Source organism: Tupaia chinensis, unplaced genomic scaffold (genome assembly GCF_000334495.1).
Source record: "Tupaia chinensis unplaced genomic scaffold, TupChi_1.0 Scaffold000131_1, whole genome shotgun sequence".
In the NCBI taxonomy this organism is placed as follows: domain Eukaryota; kingdom Metazoa; phylum Chordata; class Mammalia; order Scandentia; family Tupaiidae; genus Tupaia; species Tupaia belangeri.
In genome coordinates, this window is record NW_006159600.1 from 771456 (window position 1) to 794850 (window position 23395).

Genomic DNA, 23395 nt, shown 5'->3' on the forward strand with positions numbered 1-23395 from the left:
CAGAAAGGGGGGAAGAGGAGATGGAGTTTGGACTTGGGACTTGAAGAATGGGACCTCGGGGACGCGAATGCCGGAGCCCAGGAGAAGCTGGGCTCCCGAGGGGGGAGAGGGGGTTCCAGGCCTGGGGGAGGGTCCCCGAGGAGGAGGGGCTGGTGGAGGCGGGGCGGGCGTGTAGGGGACAAGGAATTGGGACGAGGAAGGAGGCGGGCTTAAAGGGAAAGCAGGGAGGGTGAGGATGGGCCAGGCCCCAGAGGGCGACGGGCAGCGGTCACTACCTGGACGGGGCGGCTGGGCGTCAGGGTTGACGGTGCCTGTGTCCAGGCTGAGACCCCGGGAGGGAGCGGGGGGCCACGGCGTGGGGGGCGGCAGGCCTGTGTCAGGCTCCAGCCGGAGTCCCCCAGGAGGCTGAGTGGGGGTGGGGCTGCGCGTGCTGGGGCAGGGGTGCCCGACTCCAGGGCTTCTACTGGGGCGGGGCAGAATCCGGAGCGGCAAGGATTCTGGTTAAGAAAGGTGGAGTCTCGGGTCTCGGTAACCAGTTCGGGAGTGCAGGAAGATGGCTCGTGGGTGCTGGGGGGGTGGAGGGCTGTGGTGAGCGGGCGCCTGCATTCCGTGGAGTGGTCGTGCGGTTCTTCTGGGGGGGCGTGGGACTGTGGACAGAGGGCTTGGAGTCCTTGAGGTGCAGTTGGAGTGTTCCGCTTTCCCACTGGACTGCGGGAGGCCACAGCCAGGAACTGGGGTGTCCTGGGTGGACGTCCGGGTCAGGGCGTCTGTTTTTCACGTTGGTTGTTGGATGGGGTCTTGGTGGGAAGGCATAGCCTGAGTCTGGCAGCCATGTGCCAGGGCCGGGGCCAGCTTCCCTTACTGGGATGTTGGGGTTCAGAGCGCTGGTTCCTCAGCACTGTGCAGGCTGAGGGCTCTTGTTTGACCTGGGAGCTCTGATCGAGATGCCGGGCTGGAGGGTCCCAGCTTGGCGTTTGGCATCTAGAGTCTAGTCAAGGGCCTGGTTCTTGTGCTCTGGGCTCCAGCCGCCTGCCGGAGTTCCAGCAGCCCAGGGCCAGGGGCCTGCCTGGATCTCCAAGGGCTCTGGAATAGTGTCTCTCAGCCGTGGGCTGTGACCTCAGACTGGGCTTCCGAATGAGGTCAAGGCACAGGATCAAGTTCTCAGTGTTAGAACTGGGTGTTGGGGTCAAGAGTTTAAGAGTTAAAGTCTAAGAGTTTAAGCTTAGGTGGGATCTGAGGTCAAGGGTCCGAGACCGGGGTGTGGGGGTAGGGGTCCTTGCTTAGGGGCCCCCTGTGGGGACTCTGTGGTACGGTTCGGAGACAGGGTTGGAGGAGAGATGGCAGGGCAGCAGGGTGTGGACGGCCACCTGCACCTCATTTGCACGGTTCAAGCCCCGTGTCCAGCCTCTGATCTACGCCCAGCTCAGAGCTGACGCGGTGGGGCTCCTGCTCACAATTAGGGGCTTTGAAGGGGGTTCGGGGATACCAGGTCCCAGGGTTGACGTCGCTGATCTGTATAACCGTTTCTGAGTCACCGTCCCAAGCTCAAGGTTAGGGACTGTGGTGGAATCTGATTTGTGAAGGTTAGGGTCACAGGCCAGGGCACAAGGTTAGGTTGGACGGGGCTGATTCTGGTATCGGGATTCTGGAATTAGAATTTCTAGTCAGAGTCATGATATTTGGGGGCCAAGATTCAGTCTCTGGGGCCAGGCGGTGGCGTGGCGGTCAAGGACCCACATGGCTAACTATACAGTTTGCATTCCAGACCCGGTAGCTTAAAAAATTTGCTGGGCATGTGCGCGTGTGTGTCCAAAATCCCAAGAGAATGGAGGAGAAGGGACTGTGGTGTGGCCATCCTCCCTGGGGGGGTGGGGATTTCTCACTTTCCCTCTCTCTGTCTCTCTCTCTTGGGGGAGTGTATGTGCCCTATAGCAAAAAAAAATAAAAAAGTTTAATCTCTGGATCTGGGCAGAAGGCTGTGGTTGGAGATCTTACTCAGGGGTGTGCAGGTTGCAGGACTGGGAAGCCTGGTCCCGAGTGGGAGGGGGCTGATCTGGAGTCTGGTCAGAGTCCAGGGTTGAGGTCATGGGTCAAGACAGGTCGGCTCTGAGACACTGGCCCTGGAGTTGGTGCCTTTGGTCAGGGTCAGCGTCACGGGTTGCTGCCTGGGGCTGGGGACTCTGGCAGGCCCGTGGGGTTCTCTACCACACTGTGTCCCCCACAGGCCCCGCAGGGCGCCCCCCGCCGCTGAGGATGAGTCACTGCAGCAGCCGCGCCCTTACCCTGCTGAGCAGCGTGTTCGGGGCGTGCGGCCTGCTGCTGGTGGGCATCGCGGTCAGCACGGACTACTGGCTGTACATGGAGGAGGGCACGGTGCTGCCGCAGAACCAGACCACCGAGGTCAAGATGGCGCTGCACGCCGGCCTCTGGCGAGTCTGCTTCTTTGCAGGTACGGCCCTCACCGCCGCCTCTCAGCCTGCCCGGCCGGGGCCTCGCGCACAGCTTCATTCTCTTCTCTCTGGAGGTTTCTGCCAGGAGCCCCAGGGTGCAGCCCCTCACTCCCTTTGGACAGTTCCAGGATGGACTAGGGTGGAAAACATAATTCAGGACTCCCAGGACCTCCCCTTCCATTTAGGACCCTGGCCCCCCAGACCTTACCCTTCTAAGAGACCAGAGTCCCGTCCACAGAACGCCTTCCGCTTAGACCCGGGGTCCCAGCCCCGTCCTCACCGTGCAGTGGTCTTTGGGGCAGCTCTCCAGAGGCGCTCCCAGCCCTTCCCCGCCCACATGTGGGCTGGGCCGGGGTCCCCATCCCGGCGTCTCCCTGTCGTCCTGCCCCAGGGCCTCTCTAGACCTTAGGACACTCACCCCACCTTTTGATCTGCCCCAGGTCGGGAGAAGGGTCGCTGCGTGGCCTCGGAGTACTTCCTTGAACCAGAGATCAACTTGGTGACGGAAAACACGGAGAACATTCTGAGTGAGGGGATGCGAGGGGGTCCAGGCGGCAAGGGAGCAGTCACAGCGTGGGTCCTGGGGACAGGGCAGGACCAGGGTGGGGTGGGGTCCAGGGCAGTCGTGCACGCTGGGAAGAAGGCAGAGCCAGAGTAAGGCGAAGGGGCGGGGCAGCGGGAGGAGTCGGCAGGAAAGGGGCGGGGTCTGCCGAGAGGCGTGGGAGGAGGGGGAGGGGCCACGGGGCTGGGCCGGTGGCAGGGGACAGGGAAGAGGTCCGGGGGTGGGGTGTTCCACCCGTGATGTGCCCCTCACCCCGCCCCTCCTGTGCCCTTCCCCAGAGACGGTGCGCACCGCCACTCCCTTCCCCATGGTCAGTCTCTTCCTCGTGTTCACCGCCTTCGTCATCAGCAACATCGGCCACATCCGCCCGCAGAGGACCATTCTGGCCTTCGTTTCCGGCATCTTCTTCATCCTGTCGGGTGAGCCCAAGTGAAGGTCTCGTGGGCTGGGGCTGCTCCAGGTTCCAGGAGGCTCGCTCTCTCTTTGGCTTAGGAAGTCCGCCCGTGCTGTGTGACCTGGGGAGCGTTGCAGAACCTCTCTGAGCGCCGCTTTCCTCCCCGAGAAGCAGAGCTGGCCAGTCCACCGCACCGCGGGCTTTCCTTAGCAGGTCCAGCCAGTGCTTGCTGTGCTGGTCTGGTCGGTGCCGGTGCCGGTGCCGGTGCCGGTGCCGGTGCCGGTGCCGCTCGGGTCTGAGGCTCGGTACCCTGTGGGGCGGTGCCGGTCACGGCGCCTGGGCCCTGGGAAGCGCTCGGGATGGAGTCACCTGCCCTGCCGGCCACTGGCACACGCAGAGCCGGGAAGCACTCACGCGGCTCGCCCCCGGGGCTGTATTTTTAACCACCGCTGATATTTTAGCGATGAACCGTTTACAAGGCTCTTTGTCTTCTGTGAAACATTTTATTCTAAATTTTGTCAAACAGAGAAGAATGTTGCGGTGCATGCTCATTCGAGGAGACTTTAAAATGTCCCTGGAAGAGGAATTAATGCCGAGTCTGCTTTCGTTTTTTTTTTTTTTTAGGGATTTTGCCATAGGGGGTGTGTGTTTGCTGGAGAGACAGAGGGAGAAAAACAAAGTGAGAGATCCCCCCACCCCCATGGCTACGTTGTAATCCCTGCTCCTTCATTCTCCTCTCAGTGTTTTGGACACGCAGGAACATGTGCCCAGTGTGATTTTAAGCCACTCAGTCCAGGACTCAAACCATGGTTGGCCAAGTGAGAGTCTGGTGCCTTCACCACCACACCACCTGATGGCCCCAAGCCAGTCTGTTTTGGTGTGGAAAATTGTCAAAGTCACGCATAGTTCTTCTCATAATGTACACTTTTTAAGTTTTAAAAAATTATTTAATTTTATTTATTATTAGTAGTAGTTGCATTCAATTTAAACAGAGAGAGACAGAGACAGAGAGAGAGGGAGAGCGAGGAAGCAAGCCGCCAGTTTTGGGATTTGAACCATAGTTGTCCATGTGGGAGTCCAGCACCTTAACCACCACGCCAGCTGCTGGCCCCTTCCATGAACTTTTTGAGGACGCTCGTACCCCTCACTCAGAGCCCGCCATCCCCGTATGTCTATACTGCACTGTCCGGCAGCCCGTCTCCCTTTCTAGCCATCCTGCAATCCGCTTCCTCTCTGGACGTATGTCCAAGTCGGTTTCAGGCCCAGCACGCTGCTCCAGCTGCGCCGGTGGCCAGACGCGAGTTGCGTACAGTCCCTCCTTCCTGCCGCTGCGGCGCAAGGCTCTTTTGCATGCGTGATCTCACACCCACCTGGTGACAGCTCTACCTGGGGTTATCACACTGGCTGACAGGGCGGGCGGCCGGGACTGTTGGGGGTTGCCGGGGTACCAGCATCCGCTGGAGCCGGGGGACCAGCGCGCAGAGTTCCGGGGTGGAGTTCTTTTCAGCCCAGTTCACCGCAGCCAGGCCGACTCCGCTCAGCTCAGACCGCTCAGTGCAAACTCATCCCTCCAGGCCATCCTGACTCAGTTCTCCCACTCAGTCCAGGCTAGCTCCCGGCTAATTACGCGCACATCAAGCCCTTGTCATTCAAGCCCTTGTCATTCGGGTGCTGTTTCCTGAACAAACCCTGCTGCTGTCTCACCTCCATTTGGTCCCCAGAACGTGCCCTCCGCTTGCGCTCGCTCGCTCTCACGCTCGCTCTCGCTCTCACGCTCGCTCTCGCTCTCGCTCTCACGCTCACTCTCGCTCTCACGCTCGCTCTCGCTCTCATGCCCGCTCTCGCTCTCACTCTCACTCTCATGCCCGCTCTCGCTCTCACTCTCACTCTCATGTTCGCTCTCACACTTGCTCTTTCTCACGCTCACTCTCACGCTCGCTCTCACGCTCTCTCACCCTTGCTCTCATGGTCGCTCTCACACTCGCTCTCTCTCACGCTCACTCTCACGCTCACTCTCGCTCTCACGGTCGCTCTCGCTCTCATTCTCATGTTCGCTCTCACACTCGCTCTCTCTCACGCTCACTCACACTCACTCTCACGCTCGCTCTCACTCTCATGCTCGCTCTAACGGTCGCTCTCACTCTCATGCTCGCTCTCACTCTCACTCTCTCGCTCGCACTCGCTCTCACGTTCTCTCTCATGCTTGCGCTCGCTCTCACTCTCTGATGCTCACGCTCTCACGCTCTCGCTCTCACGCTCGCTTTCGTGCTCGCTCTCGCTCTCACGCTTGCTCTCATGCTCTCTCGCTCTCACACTCGCTCTCGCTCTCACGCTCGCTCTCACGCTCGCTCTCGCACTCGCGCTCACACTCGCTCTCGCTCTCGTGCTCTCTCACGCTCTCTCGCTCTCATGCTCTCTCGCTCTCACACTTGCTCTCACACTCGCTCTCGCTCTCGCGCTCTCTCATGCTCGCTCTCGCACTCTCTCTTGTGCTCACTTTTGCTCTCTCGCTCTCGCTCTTGCTCTCGCGCTCTCGCTCACACTCGCTCTCGCTCTCGTGCTCTCTCACGCTCTCTCGCTCTCATGCTCTCTCGCTCTCACACTTGCTCTCACACTCGCTCTCGCTCTCGCGCTCTCTCATGCTCGCTCTCGCACTCTCTCTTGTGCTCACTTTTGCTCTCTCGCTCTCGCTCTTGCTCTCGCGCTCTCTCTCACGCTCGCTCTCACTCTCGTGCTCTCTCACGCTCTCTCGCTCTCGTGCTCGCTCTCGCTCTCACGCTTGCTCTCACGCTTGCTCTCATGCTCTCTCGCTCTCACACTCGCTCTCGCGCTCTCTCACGTTCGCTCTCGCGCTCTCTCTCGCGCTCGCTCTCACGCTCGCTCTCACACTCGCTCTTGCTCTCACGCTCGCTCTCGCACTCGCGCTCACACTCGCTCTCACATTCGCTCTCACACTCGCTCTCACGCTTGCTCTCATGCTCTCTCGCTCTCACACTAGCTCTCACACTCGCTCTCGCGCTCTCTCACGCTCGCTCTTGCACTCTCTCTTGTGCTCACTCTTGCTCTCACGCGCTCTCGCTCTCACGCTCGCTCTCGTGCTCGCTCTCGCTCTCACGCTCGCTCTCATGCTTGCTCTCATGCTCTCTCGCTCTCACACTCACTCTCGCTCTCACGCTCGCTCTCGCACTCGCGCTCACACTCGCTCTTGCGCTCTCTCACGCTCTCTCGCTCTCGTGCTCGCTCTCGCTCTCACACTCGCTCTCATGCTCTCTCGCTCTCACACTCGCTCTCGCGCTCTCTCACGCTCGCTCTTGCACTCTCTCTTGTGCTCGCTTTTGCTCTCTCGCTCTCGCTCTCGCGCTCTCTCTCATGCTCGCTCTCACACTCGCTCTCACTCTCGCGCTCTCTCACGCTCTCTCGCTCTCACGCTCGCTCTCACGCTCTCTTGCTCTCACACTCGCTCTCACTCTCTCGCTCTCACACTCGCTCTCGCTCTCATGCTCTCTTGCTCTCACACTCGCTCTCACTCTCGCACTCTCTCATGCTCGCTCTCGCTCTCACACTCGCTCTCACTCTCGCTCTCACGCTCACTCTCACGCTCTCTTGCTCTCACACTCGCTCTCACTCTCTCGCTCTCACACTCGCTCTCGCTCTCGCGCTCTCACGCTCGCTCTTGCACTCTCTCTTGTGCTCGCTTTTGCTCTCACGCTCTCGCTCTCGCGCTCGTTCTCATGCTCGCTCTCACACTCGCTCTCGCTCTCACGCTCGCTCTCGCTCTCACGCTCACACTTGCTCTCGTCGGCCGGCTATGCAGCTGCTTGGAGCAAGTCTTCAGCTCGTCCCTTCTCCGTCCCAGCTGCTGCTCACCCCGCCTCCTCCAGGCTAAGCCACCCCCGTGACTTCATCCTACCCGACAAGACCTTTTCCAAGGAAACGAGGGTGCGACCTTTGTTTAAACTCCAGTCATGGCTCGTGGGGCCAGACACAGCTAAAATAAGACGTGCAGACTGTCCGGAGCCTGAGTGTCCAAGCCGAACGGTCTCGGTGTCTTTCGGAGGGAAAAATAGTGGCCTAGGGGGGAAAGTGGGGTGAGCGTAGATAGCGGGGAGATCTGTGTTCAGCCCACCCAAGACATGACGAGGAAAGTCCCATTGTCTGCAGGTGACAGAAATAGCAGCAGGGGCTGAAGAGGTGACACACGGTGAATGGCAGAACTGGGATTAAGATTGAGGGCATTCTTTTTTAAAAAAGTGCTTTTTCCCACGAAGAGACAGAGGATCTCAGTAGGTTTCGTGCTGCAACCCACCCCGTCTCGGCCAGCCTGGGTCACAGGATGCGTGTGCCCACACACACGTGTGCACACCCACCACGTGCAGGGGGTTCTGGGACGTGATCACGTGTGTCCACTCACAGTACTGTTGCACCCGCCTGGCCCTGGACACCAAGGCACTCCGAGTCTAAAACCCACGCCCCTGTGACCGTGCAGGGACTGGCCGCCCGCGGTCGAGGCAGGGACCAATGGCGTGGTCAGGGCTGGCTGGAGAAATCTGGGAGAGTCGAACCCCACTGCCTGCCCCGAGTTCATTTCATGGACTTCTGGGGCCACCCCATGGCATCCTGTGCTCTCTTTCTTTCTTCTTTAAAGAATTATTTATTTAATTTCATTTATTCATTTGCTTATGTTAATTAGACCAGAGAGAGAGACAGAGAAAGAGAGAGAGGGAAAGTGAGAAAGCAAGCCATCAGGTCTGGGACTCAAACCGTGGTCGGCCATGTGGGAGTGTCAGCACCTTAGCCACCGTGCCACCTGCTGGTCCCCCATCGTGTGCTTTCAGGCTGGTGTGGTATATTGGCCAAAGGCATGAACGATGAATTTACAGGCCTGGGTTCAAATCCTACCACGGGATGGGCCAGGCCTGTGCTGGTGAAGTTGTCAGAGAGGCATATTTTAGGCTCGGGGAGCATGGGGCCTGGCTCGACCCCGCCGCGTCGTTGCCGCGTGACTAAGCTGTTAAGGTGCACCCACTGCCGAGTGTAAGGGCGGGGAGTGGCCGCATGCTAATCACGTTCTATTTATGGGCCCTGAAGTTTGAATTCAGTGTAAGTCTCATGTACACAAAATGTTCTTTTGTTCTCTCCCCTTTAAAAATTGTAAAAACCGGGGACCAGCAGATGGTGTAAAGGCTATGTCGCTGGACTCCCATGTAGTTGACGGTGGTTCAAATCCCAGACCTGGTGGCTTAAACTCACGTTGGGCGTGTGTGCGTGCATGCCCAAGATCCCTGAAGGAGAGTGGAGGAGAAGGGATTGTGGTGTGGCCTTCCCCCCTGGAGGGTGATTTCTCACTTTCTGTCTCTGTCTTTCTGTCTTTGTGAGCGCACATCCCCTATAGCAAAATCCTCTCCAAAAAAAAAAAAAGGTAAAAACCATGCCTAGCTCCCAGCCATACAAAAATGGGCAGTGGGCCAAATCGCAGTTTGCCTAGCCAGGGTCCAGACCATGATGCAAAGGGCCCGAGCCAGCGCCTGGCTGCCATGTGGGGGCGTGGCACGCGGTGGTTTAGAATGAACCCACGCGTGGACGTGTGGGACGAGTGATGGGGCAGTCGTGGTCGAGGTAACAGCCTGCCTTACCCGGCAGCCGGAAATCGTCACACCCTGGAAGGTAGATGCTGGTCACGCCCCATTTTCACCACTGAGGAAGCAGAAGCACTGGCAGTGGTGGAAGCAGGGTCCCCCCGGGGGTTCGTCACCATGACCCCGTGCTGCCCACAAAGTGAAACATCACAGGGAGAGGGCCTGCGCTGTGGCCTGGTGGGTAAGGGAGCTGGTCTCACACGGACAACCGCGGCTTAAGTCGGCACCAGCAGCCTGAGAAACGTTCTGAGCGCACGGGCACACATGCCCCGAACCTCGGCAGGGCGGAGGCAGTGGGGGCGATGGCAGCAGGGCCCCACAATGTCGAGAGATGCTCTTCCCTGCTCTCTCGCTCTCTGGCCAGTGCACGCACCCTCTGGCAATAAAAAAAAATCATAAAAGCAAAGGCGATTTGCAAGGAGAGGTTAAGGGCGTAGGTACCGGCACAGTGGCTGAGTGGCTCTGGGAACCAGTTTGGTTCTGTGAGGGGACGGGTCCGCGAGGGAGCTGGGTTACCACGTCTGGACACTGGGGGCTGGCGCTCCGCTCTGGAGAGAGCAGAGGGTCCGGGCAGGGGAGCAGTAGGGTCACACCTGGGTGCCAGCTTTGGGCATGAACTGAGGGAGGGTCTGCAAAGGGGCAGTGGAGGAGGCTGCGGCGGCGGGCAGCCACGCAAGGTCCGTGCATGGCTGCGAGGGTTATCGACGGAAAATCCATAGCGCCAGACGGCTGGCTGGGTGTGGCTGGAAAGGGGGCAGCATCGATTTTCTTTCCTGGCGCGAGAGGCATGTCCACACATGCTCCCGCAGCCCCGGGCCTCAGCCCGATCCGCACTCATCAGATCGTGCAGCCCAGCCGTGTCCTTGGCCCTGAGGACGCGCTGAGCCTTACGTACGTCAGAGAGAGACCTCCACAGGGTCTTGACACCCCGGGGCTCCACCTCCGGCCTCAGCCGGGCCTGGATCGGGGCACACGTGTGCTCGGAGTGCTGGTGAGGTCTCTGGATGCAGACCTGGAAGCTTCCGCGGTCTTGGTTCTCACAGGGCTCAGACCTTTCCCTGAGAGCTGCTTTCCCGTCAGTGAGTGGCCCCGGGTGTCGCCACCGTCCTCCTGCTCCTTTTCTGTCTCCTTCCGGAAGAGCAGGGACCTCTTCAAACGCTCTCCCTGTCTGCAGAGCCCCATGAGCTGCTGCTGCACCGCCTTCCCTGGGGGCGCTCCCCCGGGGGACCTGGCGTTGGCAGGGACGAGGGACAGCTCAGGTATTGAGAAAAGGGAGGGGGCTTTAACCTGACACAGCGCAGGGAGAGGGACAGAGACCAGGGAGGAGCCCCAAGAGGAGGTGACATCTAAGGGTGAGGGAGCATTTTCAAGCGAGAAAGTGCCTCGCGCGCTGGTGGGAGGAGCACTACGGCCTGGAAAGGACTGAGCCGTGCGCGGGTAGCTCTCCGTGGTACTGAAATGCCATTGTTCCGGAGCTGGGTCTGTCCAGTTGGAATGTAGGTGGTTTTTTTTTTCTTTCTTTCTTTTTTAATTTAACTTACTTTCTCTCTCTCTTTCTTTCTTTTTTCTTTCTCTCTTTTTCTTTCTTTATTTCTTTCTTTCTTCTTTCTTTTCTTTCTTTCTTTCTTTCTTTCTTTCTTTCTTTCTTTCTTTCTTTCTTTCTTTCTTTCTTTCTTTCTTTCTTTCTTTCTTTCTTTCTTCTTTCTTTCTTTCTTTCTTTCTTTATCTATCTGTTTATCTATTTATCTATTTATTTATCTATTTATCTATTTATTTATTTAAACTTGACCAGAGAAGGACAGAGCAAGAGAGAGAGAGAGAGGGAGAGAGAGAAGCAAGCTGCCGGATCTGGACTGGAACCACGGCCGGCCATGTGAGAGTCCAGCGCCTTCAGCCACCACGCCCCCTGCCGGTGCTGCCTGTGGCGACTCTCCCCTACTGTGCTCTCAGGAAGCAGACGTAGCTGAGGGCGCCAAGGGGGGATCAGGACAGCAGAGATGGAAAACAGGAAGGGAGGGAGGAAAAGAGGAGAGGGAAAGGGGAAGCAGCTTAGTCCTGGAGGCAGGGCCGCCGTGCACAGGCCAGAGAGGGGAAAGAATGACACTATTCCTGAGCAAAGAGAAAAGTCCCTTTTTGTGGGAAGTGTCTTTCATCAAACCCCAGTCCTGATTCTCTTGTGGAGTGGGTCTGTTACCATAACCACTATGAGCGTGGGTCACAGTAAGGCAGGGAGGAGTCATGGCAGTTTCGAGCAGGGGCAGACCGAGTCTGGGCTTCAGAGAGAGCCAGCGTCCTCTGCAGTGCGAGGAGCCCCGGGGAAGAGCTGGCTGCAGGCCCTGCTGCCGTGCACAGGCTGGGCACACGTGTGCCCGCGATCCTGGCTGGCTGGGAAGGGCTGGGGAGGGATCGTAGTGTGAAGCCCCATTGGGGTGCTCGTCTTCTCTCTCTCTAGCTCATGCATTAAAATAAATCAATTAATAAACTTAAAAAAAAGAAGAAATAACCAGGGGCTGGCAGGTGACGTGGTGACTAAGGACGCAGGACTCCCACGTGGCCGACTGTGGTCTGAGTCCCGGACCGGGCGACTTGCTTTCTCACTTTCTCTCGTGCACGTGCTCTCTCTCTCTTTCTCTCACTCTATCCCTCTCTGGGTAAATTAAAATAAATAAATAAATGCATAAATAAAGTTAAATAAAGTTAAATAATTCAAAAACATTTAATTAAAAATGAAAGGAAGAACCAGTATCTGAAGCAGGGAGGTAAGGATTGGAGGGTGACAGTACAGGCTTAAAGCATAAGGCCCGTGGGTCTGCAGGTGGCATGCTGGTGGGTGAGATGCTGGGTCCCACATGGACAGCCGCATGGTTTGAGTCCCAGACCCGGCGACTTGAAACTCGTACTGGGTGCATGTGCTTGTGTGCCCAAAATTCCAAGAGGAGAACAGGAGAGAAGGGGTTGCAGCATGGCCAACCCCCTGGGGGTGATTTCTCACTTTCCCCTCTCTCTGTCTCTTTGTGGTGAGTGCATATGGCCTAGAGAAAACTCTGGGAAAAAAATAGAAGTCCTGAGCCCGGGCAAGGAGCTGGGGGGTGCACGAGGAGGCTTAGATTCACGAGGGACTCAGGAAGTGCCGTGGCCCCGACGTGGGAGTGGCCATCCCTGATCAATGAGAGAGGAGTGGAGACCACCCCTGTGCCGAGTCAGGTGCCCGTGTGCACGTGGCTCCCGGGTCCCCTGGCACTCCTCTGCTCGTGCAGGGCTTGTCTCCGGCGCGTCCACAGGGTAACCACGTGCAGCTCTTCTCACACGCCACGTGAGTCCCGGGGCTGGAGGCACTGTGGAGTTCAGAGCGAGGAGGGTGGAGGAGAGAGGCTTCAGCATGGAGTAGGAAGGAGAGAGTGGCTAAGGGGCTTTCCTAGGTTTCAGCTTGTGGCAGTGTGCGTGTCTGCCCACTGGGCACGCACACACATGTGCCTAGTGTGTGGGTGGGATGGAGAGATGGAGGACCAGGGATGGAGATGGGGCCACACCCTATTGTGGGGTGGTGTCTCCCTCTCTCTCTCTCCTTGGTCAGCACACACACCCTCCGGCAAGTTTAAAAATAAAGAAGAATTTGGGTCAGCCCATGGCCTGGTGGTTAAGAGGGCTGGATCCACATGGCTGACTGAGCTGTTTGAGTCCTGGACCCAGCAGTTCAAAAAACAAGCCAGGCATGCGTGCGTGCGTGTGTGTGTGTATATCCAAAATCCTCAAAAAGGAGGGAAAGGTGGAAGAGAAGGGATTGCAGCATAATCGTGCCCCATCGGGGGGTGCTTTATCGCTTTCCCCCTTTCCCTCTCTCTCCAGCAAGCACATGCGGCCTCTGGCAAAATTTTAAACAATTAAAAAATAGAATAAAGCCAGTCTCCGACACTAATGCGTTTATTTGCAAATATTTCTGAGCTACAAGTACTCTTATTTACTAGAGCCACGATGTCATCAGCCAGCCCGAACAATTAAGAACTGCCTGAGCCGTCTCGCCCCAGGCGGCGCCCAGCCTTCCCTAGCGGCCTACCAAGGGCCTCTTACACAGCCCTCTGCTGCAGTCTGGCCGGATGCTGCGCGCGCCTGGTTGATAGGTCTCTGAAGCCTCTCATTCAAAGTGGTCCCTCCTAGTTTTTCTCATCTGTTGTGTAGAATTCCCACACTCCGGACTTCGCAGGCGCGTTTCCGTGCTGGGGTTTAACTGCGGGCCCGCCTCTGCTTCCTGGTCCGCGGCCTAGCAGACGTAGACTTCCAGCTGTGTCTCTGCTTTCTGCATGGGGGCGCTGTCTACATCCCGCCGCGTGCGTCCGGCCCGTAACGTCGGCCATCTCCCTCACGTCAGGACTGACCTGGGGTGGCCAGCCGATGCCTGCCGCTGTCCGCTAGAGGCCTCGGGGCAGGGTAGCATGTACCGCGCCCTGCACCCTGGATCTGTCTAGCTGTTCACGCCGTGGTCGGCTTCGCTCCCCTTTGCGTGTACCGTCTGCGACCTGGAGGTCAGGAGTGTCTAGAGGATGGATGGCACTCAGGTTAAGCGTGGTTGGCAGGGAGGGAGAGGCGCTGCTGACTCTGGGCACCGCCCCACTCAGGGAGCAGAGGTCGGCAGACTGTCCCTGGGAGCCCTCGGTGACGGTGACAGGCTGTCCGTCAGGGCTCCCCACTGACAGGCAGGTCTCTCTGTCCGACAAGAAGTCGTTGGCAGGGTAACATGCTGGTGCCTTGGAAGCTTGTCTGAGGACATGCGTTTTTAGTTTCTACATTTTATCTTAGAAAAATATGTAAACCTACAGAGAGCTTGCAAAAATACTGCAGTGAACTCAGACGTTTTCCACCAACGGCAGTATTTTTAGTTTTTAAGAATTATTTATTTGATTTGTTATTATTTTAAATTTTGCTACAGGGCATGTGTGCTCACAAGAGAGAGATAGAGAGAGAGAGAGAGAGAGAGAGAGCAAGAAAGCAAGCCGCCTGACCCGGGACTCAAACCTGCCAAGTGGGAGTCCAGTACCTTAACCACCACACCACCTGCCGGCCCCCTTACAGCAGCTGCTAACGCTTTGCCGTCTTTGCCTTTTCTGTTTCCCTTTGGAAGTTTGGGAGGTCTTCCAAAAGTCTGTGGGAAAATGGAATTAAAGGATGACTTTATTTTGGTGCAAAAAAATACTAAAATTCATGTAGTTTTTTTCATAATGTACAGTTCCCAGGAGTTTTTTGAAGACCCCGTGTGTGTAGGATGTGTGGGTGTTTTGTTTTTGTTTCTGTTTTTTTAGGTGTATTTATTTTCTCTTGAGAGGGAGACCCAACAGGCTTCCTGCCACGACTACCGGCTCTCAGCCGTCCTGGGCCCAGACGCACCGGAGGGAGGGCCGTGTGGCCCGGCCCTGCGCGCCTCTCGGCACCATCTTCTGCAGTATTGTTTTCCTTGATTCAGGATCCGTCTAGCTTCGCAGCTCTGCACGGCGTCCCGTTAGTCTAACATCTCTGAGAGTCCTCTGCTTCCCCTTTGATGTCCTGTTTTTGAAGAGGGCAGCCAGCTGTTTCCAGCCTGCCCTCCAGTGTCCTCTGAGTGGATTCAGGTTACACACCCTCTGCAGGAGCCTAGGTGAGCCAGAAAGTAGTGGCGGGCTCAGGCTCAGCCTCTCGGGAGGAGGTGCCCAGGGCAGGCTGACGCTGCGGTGGAGTGGGCCCCCACTGCTTGGTAAAGGCTGTGCCGCGGAATCCTTCCCGATGAAGGAGGCATTTTACCTCTTTGCGACCAAGATCCTCTGCGGAAAATGCTGCGCCCAGCGAGCCAGGGCCCCAGTCCTCGTCTGATTCGCATCTGCCTCTGCTCTTGCAAACCCGGGTCTTCTGACTCTCCCTGCCTGCACGTAGAAGTTGGTATGCTCCTGCCAGGAAGAAACCCTCCTCTCCTATTACTTATTTATTAAACATATCAATATGGGACCAACGGATGGTATAATGGCTATGCTGCTGGGCTCCCACGTAGTCCACCTTGGTTCAAGTCCCGGACCTGGCCTCTTAAAACTCATGCCGGGCGCATGTGCGTGCATGCCCAAAATCCCAAGAGGAGAATGGAGGAGAAGGGACTGCAGCATGGCCATCCTCCATGGGGGGATGATTTCCTGCTTTCTGTCTCTCTGACGAGTACACACACCCTATAGAAAAAAATCTCTCTTAATAAAAAAATACTGGGACCAGCAGGTGGCATGGTGGTTAAGGTGCTGGACACTCCCAAATGACTGACCACAGTCCTAGATTTGGTGGCTTGCTTTCTCACTTCCCCTCTCTCTCTCTGGTCAAATTAAAATGAGTGAATAAATAAAATTAAAATAAATAATTCTAAAAAATCAATATGGACTTGGATATTTTTTGAGAAATTTTTGCTATATGTCATGTATACCTCCTGGAGAGACAGAGACCGGGAGGCAGGATGTGAGAAACCACCCCCATTAACCACTATGCCACTGACGGCCCTTGCACAGATGTTTAGAATCCAGTCTGCTGTATGCCATTGCTCCTGTTATTCGTTTTCATGCTCAAATTGTCCCCAGTCTGACTGTCAGGAAACGCTTCAAGCTAATTCCTGTGTCCTTTTTCAAAGTGTCCCCATCATTTAAAAAATTAAAAAAATATGTTTATTTCTTCTGTGAGTAGAGAGAGACAGAGAGAGAGAAAAGAGAGAGAGAGAGAGAGAGAGAGAGAGATAGCACCCACACCAGGGTTCTGCCCCTGCAGCCTCGGCCTGCCTCTGTCAGTCCCGGATCACAGGTGTGTTTGCCTGACATACTCACGGAGGTCTCTGGACTTGAACCAGGAGCCTTCCCAGGTGGGAATGCTCACAGAGCACTGGGTTTACCTCTGCACCACCATCCGGGAGAGATGGGTCTCTCCCGCTGTTCTCTGAGAGCGTTCTTTCTTGGGAGTGTGTGTGTGTGTGTGTGTTGCTATAGGATGGTAGGCACAGGAAGCAGTTGTACTGCCCCTGCCCTGGCCTTACAGCAACCGCCCTCTGAGAGCCCTGGCCCGGCCCGTGGGGGATGATGGCAGAGACCAGGAGCCGGGGTTCCCGGGTGCTCAGTGCTTGCCTCAGCCCATTCCGCATTCGTAGCGTCCTTCTCTCAGGAGAAACTCTAGTGCCACAAGGCATCCCTGCACAGCCAGCCCTCTGTACCAGGCCGGCTGGCTTCAGGGTCTCCTGCAGGTACCAAAGTCTGGGGGTGCACAAGTCCCTGCTACGAAATAGGGTAGCACTGGGCCGGCAGGTGGCGCGGTGGTTAAGGCTGCTGGACGCCCACACGACTGACCTCGTTCGAGTCCCGAACCTGGTGGCTTGCCTTCTCACTTTCCCTCTCTCTGTCCAATCAAACTGGAAAACAATACCAATAATAAATAGAGTTAAATAAAATAATCACTAAAAAAGGAAATAGGCAGCGTTGGCACTAATTACACACATTGTCTCAGAGGGCTTATGCTACACCGTCTCGAGGGTACTCATGGTTCCGAGTCCAGTGGAAACGCTGCGGTAGATGCCGCCCGTCCTGTTCAGGGAATGACGTGAGAGAGAAGTCGCTGCTCGTTCAGCACAGAAGCAACTCCTCCCACTTTTAAGTTTTTGCCATAGGGTTTATGTGTTCACCAGAGAGAGACAGAGACGGAAAGTGAGGAGTCACCCCCGAAGGCTGGCCATGCTGCAATCCCTCCTCCTCCATCTCCTCTCAGGACCCTGGCACGCCTGTTCACGTACCCAGCATGGCTTCCTTTTCTTTTTTTAGAGAGATTTTTGCTATAGAGACAGAGACAGGGAGACAGAAAGGGAGAAATCAGAGGGTGACACTACAGTCCCTTCATTCTCCTCTTGGGACCTCGGGTATGCATGCACACGCACCTGGTGTGAGTTTGAAGCCTCTGGGTCCAGGACTCAAAGTGCAGTCGACTAAGTGGGAGTCCAGCGATGTAACCATTATGCCATCTGCTGGTCCTGTGTCTGGCATGATTTTCAAGCCACTGGTTCTGGGACTCGAACCGCAATCGGCCATGAGGAAGCCCAGCATCTTAACCACTATGCCACCTGCTGGCCTCCCCTTTTTTAATAAATATTTTCCATTGGCTGAATCCACAGATGTGGAATCTACAGATCCGGAATGCAAACTGTGTTTACATAGTTGCTGCAATGCAATGAACTAATTTCAGAACTGCTACCCCTAGACCACCCCAACAGAAAAACCGACCACATAAGGTTCAAGGCTTCCTTGCACATCTTTTGGTCTTTAGACTGAGGTATGTCAGTGGAGAATCGTACTCAGGTTACTTGGAATACTGCTCCTTCGCCCTCCCACACAGTGCGATAGCACTTCTCACTGGGTATAAAATGAGATGAATTTCTTCCTGCTTCTGCTCAGTAGTCTTCCCCACACCCTTGTCAGTTATATTTTACAAACGTGGAAAACATTAGCAGAGTTCCAAAGGTCAAAATCACACAAGAATGGGCAAGCAGGTGGTGTGGTTGTTAAGGCACATCATCTCTCACAGATCGACAGTTTGAGTCCTGGGCCCGGCGACTTGCTTTCTTACTTTCCTCTCTCTCTCTGTCACTCTCTGGTGAGCGCACATGCCCTATAGCAAAATAAAAAATAATAACAACTGAATGCAAATAAATAAATTGAAATAAAAAAATATACTCCCGACTGGCTTCTTTCTTCTTTCTTAGAATTATTTATTTATTTAATCCCATTTGTTATCATTATTTTTTAATTTGACAGAGACGGAAAGAGAGAGAGAAAGCAAGAAAGCAAGCCACCAGGTCCGGGACCTGAACTGCAATCGGCCATATGGGAGTCCAGCATCTCTAACCATTATGCTACCTGCCAGCCTCAAAATAAATCATTTTTTTAAGGGACCAGCAGTTGGCATAATGGCTATGTCACTGAACTCCCATGTAGTCGACCTCGGTTTGAGTCCCGGACCCGGTAGTTTAAACTCACCCCGGGCGCATGTGTGTGTGCGTGCCCAAGATCCCGAGAGGAGAATGGAGGAGAAGGGATTGTGGCATGGCCATCCCCCCGGGGGGTGATTTCTCACTTTCTGTCTCTCTGTCTCTTATTGTCTTTCTCAAGAGCGCACATGCCCTATAGCAAAAAACCTCTCCCTCCCCCCCCAAAAAATGTAAAGTCACACGGAAATGGGGCCAGCAGGTGGCGTGGTGGTTACAGGTGCTGGACTCCTGCATGGCAGACCACGGTTGAGGTCCTGCACCTGGCAGCTCTCTCTCTCTCTCTCTCTCTCTCGTTTTTCTCGCCTGCCTGCTCTGCAGGGACCTGTCGCTGAGTGCCTCACTGTCCGCAGAGCTGCTCCCCCTCACCTTCAGTGCTGGCACTCTGCTCCGGGTGGCCCATTCTTCATCTCACCGGTCCTCGATGGAAGAGGATTTAGGCCGTTCTCAGTATTTTCCAAAGACTGAAAGTGCTGCAGTTAATTAGATTGTGCATCCGCCTTCTCATGTCAGTGGACGGATGTCTTCGGGGTCAGTTCTTAGAGGTGCGATTACTGCGTTAAGGGACAAGTGCACGGAGATTTTGCTGACTGCAGAAGGCACATGGATGGGATGAGAGCACATGTTTGATGCGACATTTAAAAAATGTTTGCATAGTGTTCTCAGAACATGTATTTCTATGGATTTGAAGGCCCCTGTGTAAGGGTACTTGTTCCCCCAGCCTCACCAAAGCAGTCTGCTGCAAAGCTTTTTCCCGTCTGACTCTCTGAACAGTAAGAAGTAGTATCTAACCATGGTCTTCATTTGCGTTGCTCTCATTTTAAGAAAGCCTTTATGTTTTTTTTAAAGAATTATTTCTTTAATTTTATTTTTATTTATTTATTTATTTATTTTGAGAGGTTTTTGCCATGGGGTGCATGTGCTTGCCAGAAAGACAGCAAGAAACAGAGAGACAGAAAGCGAGAAATCACCCCCCAGGGGGGATGGCCACGCTGCAATCCCTTCTCCTCCGTGCTCCTCTCGGGATCTTGGGCACGCACACATGCATGCATGCCCGGCGTGAGTTTAAGCCACCGGGTCCAGGACTTGAACTGTGGTCGGCCAAATAGGAGACCAGCGACAGCCATTACGCTCACTGCTGGTCCTTAATTTTATTTATTATTATTTTAATTCACCAGAGAGAGACAGAGAAAGTAAGAAAGCAAGAACCATGGTCAGCCATGTGGGAGTATAGCACCTTAACACCATGCCCCCTGCTGGCCCCAAGTTCCCCTCCCTCTTTTTTTGGAAAATTAAAATATATTTATTTATTTACCTATTTATTTGTTGTGATTTTGGAGCCAGGACTTGGTTGTAGGACTTGAACCTGGGCCAGCCATGAGGGAGTCCAGCACCACAACCACCATGCCACCTCCCAGCCCCAAGCCTTTTTCTTTTAAATGGGGAGATCATAGGAGATCTTCTTCCATTTAATTATATAAAAAGTGTGGAGAGATCTAAATAACATGATGGAGATAGACATGGAGATATCTAGGGCAAGAGCATTCCAGGTAGAAGGAACAGCAAGACCAGGGACCAGCAGTGGTAAAATGGTTACATTGCTGGACTCTCACATAGTCGACCCTGGTTTGAGTCCCAGACCGGGCAGTCTAAATGTCACTCTAGACATGCGTGCATGTGTGCCCAAGATTCCAAGAGGAGAATGAAGGAGAAGGGATTGTGGTGTGGCCATCCCCCTAGTGAGTGATCTCTCACTTCTGTCTCTCTGTCTGGTGAGCACATGAGCCCTATCGCAAAAATCTCTCTCTCTAAAAAAACAAAGACAACAAACAAAATGGCACAGGAAGACAAGGCCCTGGGCGGAAAGGACTTGGTATGTTGAAGGAAGAGCGAGAAGGTCGGGTGACCTGCGTAGAGGGAGGGGAAAGGGAGCACTGAGTGGCTACGTGGTGGGCAGGCCAGATCGCAGACAGCATGGTGTCAGCTTCCTGTGAAAAGCCGGCTAGTAAGTACTTTAGGCTTTTTGACCATCCAGTCTCTGCCACAACCGTCTACCTTGCCACGGCGGCAAAAAGCAGACCCAGATAGCTTGGAGACGAGTGGGCATGGCCATCCTCCAACAAGATTGTACCACTGAAATTTGAAATTCATGTTTAAATGACACATAAATTACATTTCATAAAATTCATCATTGGGTTTTTTTTTTCTTTTTGGAGAGGTTTTCGCTATAGGGCGCGTGTGCTCACCAGCAAGACAGACAGAGAGCTAGAAAGCGAGAAATCACCCCCCAGGAGGGATGGCCACACTGTGGGATCTTGGGCATGCACGCACACGTGCCTGGCATGAGTTTAAGCCACCGGGTCCAGGACTCGAACTGCAGTCGACTACATGGGAGTCCAGCGACATAGCCATTACGCTAACTGCTGGTCCCTCATCATTTTTTTTTTAAATGTATTCATTCATTTATTTTAGTTTGACCAGAGAGAGACACGGAGAGAGAGGGAAAGTGAGAAAGCCAACAGCCAGGTCCAGGACTCGAACCACGGTCAACCGTGTGGGAGTGTCCAGTGCCTTAACCACCACACCACCCGCTGGCCGTGGCTTTTTTAGTTGTTCACAAGGTTGTGAACACACTGCCATGGTTAATCTCACCCCTTCAGCACCCTTGAAAGGAAACTGGCCGTCTAACAGCCAGTCGCCCATCCCCCTCCCAGCCCATTTCCCGGCACCGGCTGACCTACTTCATGCCCGCGTGCTTTGCCAATGCTGGACATTCCGTGCCAGGGGGATCACACACTATGTGGTCTTTTGCATCTGGCTTCTTTTGCTTAGCGGGTTTCCCAGGCTCGGCCCTGAGGGAGCACAAATCAGCCTTGGCCCCCTCTGGCAGGCGAGTAGCAGCCCTCTGTGTGGACAGATCGGTCTGCATGCACCCATCCCTTGACGGACATGGGGCTGCTCCCAGTTTTTGGCTACTATGAGTAAGGCTGCTACAAACATTCGTGTAAAACTTTTGCGTGAACATATGTTTCTGATTCTCTTGGGCACATATACCTACGAGTGGAATTGCTGGGTTGTACGGTAATTCTATCTTTAACGTTTTGAGGGAGCTGCCAAATGAAATTCATATACTTTTTAATGTACCACTAAATATCATTCTTCTGACTCTTTTTCCTACCATTTAGTTATGGAGAAGCCAGTTTTCGCTGTTGGTCATACAGACAATGGGTTGGATTTAGTCCATGGGCCAGAGTGCCCTGGCCCCTTTTGTAGGTACGGGGAGAAATGTGGACTTACAGGGTTTATTTCTGGGTGTGACAGGCGTACAGCATTTATTTGTAGGATTCTGGGGGAGGATGCTGGTAAGGATTAGCTGGATTCATTTATGGCAGGGAACATTTTAGCCTCCTTAAGTCTGCCCTTGGCAGAGCTACTGTTCAAAGGCAAGTCCACCTCGAGGAAGTGGGATTTGCCTCGTGAAAGTGCTCAGCTCCGACGCCACTCTCTCCATGGGCCTCTAGCTCAACTGCAAATGGTGATCATTGTATCTGGTTCCAGCAGATGGCTTGGTGGCCAAGTGCCAGACTCTCACATGGCGGACCATAGTTCGAGTCTCAGACCTGGTAGCTTGAAAATTGTGTTTGTGAGCCCAAAATCTCGAGAGGAGACTGGAGGAGAAGGGACTGTGGTGCAGCCATTCCCTGTGAGGGGTGATTTCTCACTTTCTGTGTCTCTCTGTTTCTCACCAGTGATTGCATGTACCCTATGGCAAAATAGCTTTTAAAAAAGTATCTGCTTCAAAGGGTTGTTGTGAGCCTTGAACGAGTTAATGTATTTATCGGCACAGAACAGGGCCCGGCAAACCATGACCTAGGTAGTAGTTAGTTATCACTGATGCTGTTATTGCGGCTAATCCTCATCCAGTCCGAGCTCCGCTCGCGCCCTTTCAGTGTCCCCCTCCAAACCTGTGCCCACCACCAGCCAGTACGCAAAGGGTCTTCCAACGCCTGATGTGGGCCTGTTCTTCCTCCCCTCCAAACCTTCCATGGCTCCCTAGTGCGCCGGTAGCCAGTGACAAGCTCCTTAGCCTCATATTTGAGGTGCATCATATTTCCCAGGCTAACTTCCTGTGGCTCCAGCCATGTTATGGGTACATAGCTGGACAGCTCAGGGTGCCCCTCTGGCCCTCCACCAGGAGTGGTGCCAGTGCGCCCTGACTTCCCTGCGCAGGAAGCTTTCGTCCGGCTCCTTTGCCCTGCCGGTGGGTTGAGTGCCTCTTCTGACCTCCGCGAGCTCTGCCGTCCCTGTGGCCCGTGGCACCTGTGTGTGGAGGCTTTGGGGTGGAGAGTTGATTCATCTCGGGGCTCCTGCCCCAACCCAAGGCCCAGACTCGGGCACCCCTGCCCCCGCAGGCCTCTCCTTGGTGGTGGGCCTGGTTCTTTACATCTCCAGCATCAACGACGAGGTCATGAACCGGCCCAGCAGCTCCGAGCAGTACTTCCATTACCGCTACGGGTGGTCCTTCGCCTTCGCTGCCTCCTCCTTCTTACTCAAAGAGGTGATGTCGCGGGGCCTGATTCTTGGGTCCGGGACGAGGCTGGAGGTGGAGACTCTTATGAGGGAGGTGGTGGCTGAACATCCAACCCCAGTGTCCTGGGGAGGGCCTGAGAGCGCCAACTCCTGGGGTGGGGACTGGAGACCCAGACTCCCGGGTCTTGAGAAGGGGGGTCCTGAGGACTTTGGGCCCTGGTTCTTAGGTCCTGAGAGAGGGGGTGGCTGGGGCTGGATTCTTGGGTCCCAGGAGAGGGGGCAAGAGGCGGCCGGTGGGGGCGCCTGGGGGACCTGACGGTGCCGTCCGCAGGGGGCGGGCGTGATGTCGGTGTACCTGTTCACCAAGCGCTACGCGGAGGAGGAGATGTACCGTCCGCACCCTGCCTTCTACCGCCCGCGGCTCAGCGACTGCTCCGACTACTCCGGCCAGTTTCTGCAGCCCGAGGCGTGGCGCCGCGGCCGCAGCCCGTCCGACATCTCCAGCGACGTGTCCATCCAGATGACGCAGAACTACCCTCCCGCCATCAAGTACCCGGACCACCTGCACATCTCCACCTCGCCCTGCTGAGGCCCGGCCCCAGGCGCCCGCCGCCTCCCGCACTCCCGGCTCCCAGCAGAGGAAGCTGCGCCAGCTTCAGGCCCCGCCCTCTTTCCCGTGACCCCGCCTCCCTCGTTACAACGGCCCCGCCCCTTCCCCATCTCTCCTCTTCATTGGTTCCTTCTACTTCCAGGTGACCCCTCCCCTTCGTCTGCCCGCCCCTCTGGCCCCGCCCAACCAGAGAATAC

The 23395-nt window shown here is 55.3% G+C and overlaps 1 protein-coding gene across 1 annotated transcript; it reads left to right on the forward strand.

The window, feature by feature from the left end:
• Positions 1 to 2229: 2229 nt before the first annotated feature.
• Positions 2230 to 23388, forward strand: CACNG7 (calcium voltage-gated channel auxiliary subunit gamma 7). The gene is made up of 5 exons (XM_006144729.3): positions 2230 to 2449; positions 2891 to 2977; positions 3291 to 3431; positions 22471 to 22616; positions 22920 to 23388. Exons 1-5 carry the CDS (start codon positions 2254 to 2256, stop codon positions 23175 to 23177), a joined length of 828 nt encoding a protein of 275 aa, XP_006144791.1. The 5' UTR covers positions 2230 to 2253; the 3' UTR covers positions 23178 to 23388.
• The last annotated feature ends 7 nt before the right edge of the window (positions 23389 to 23395 follow it).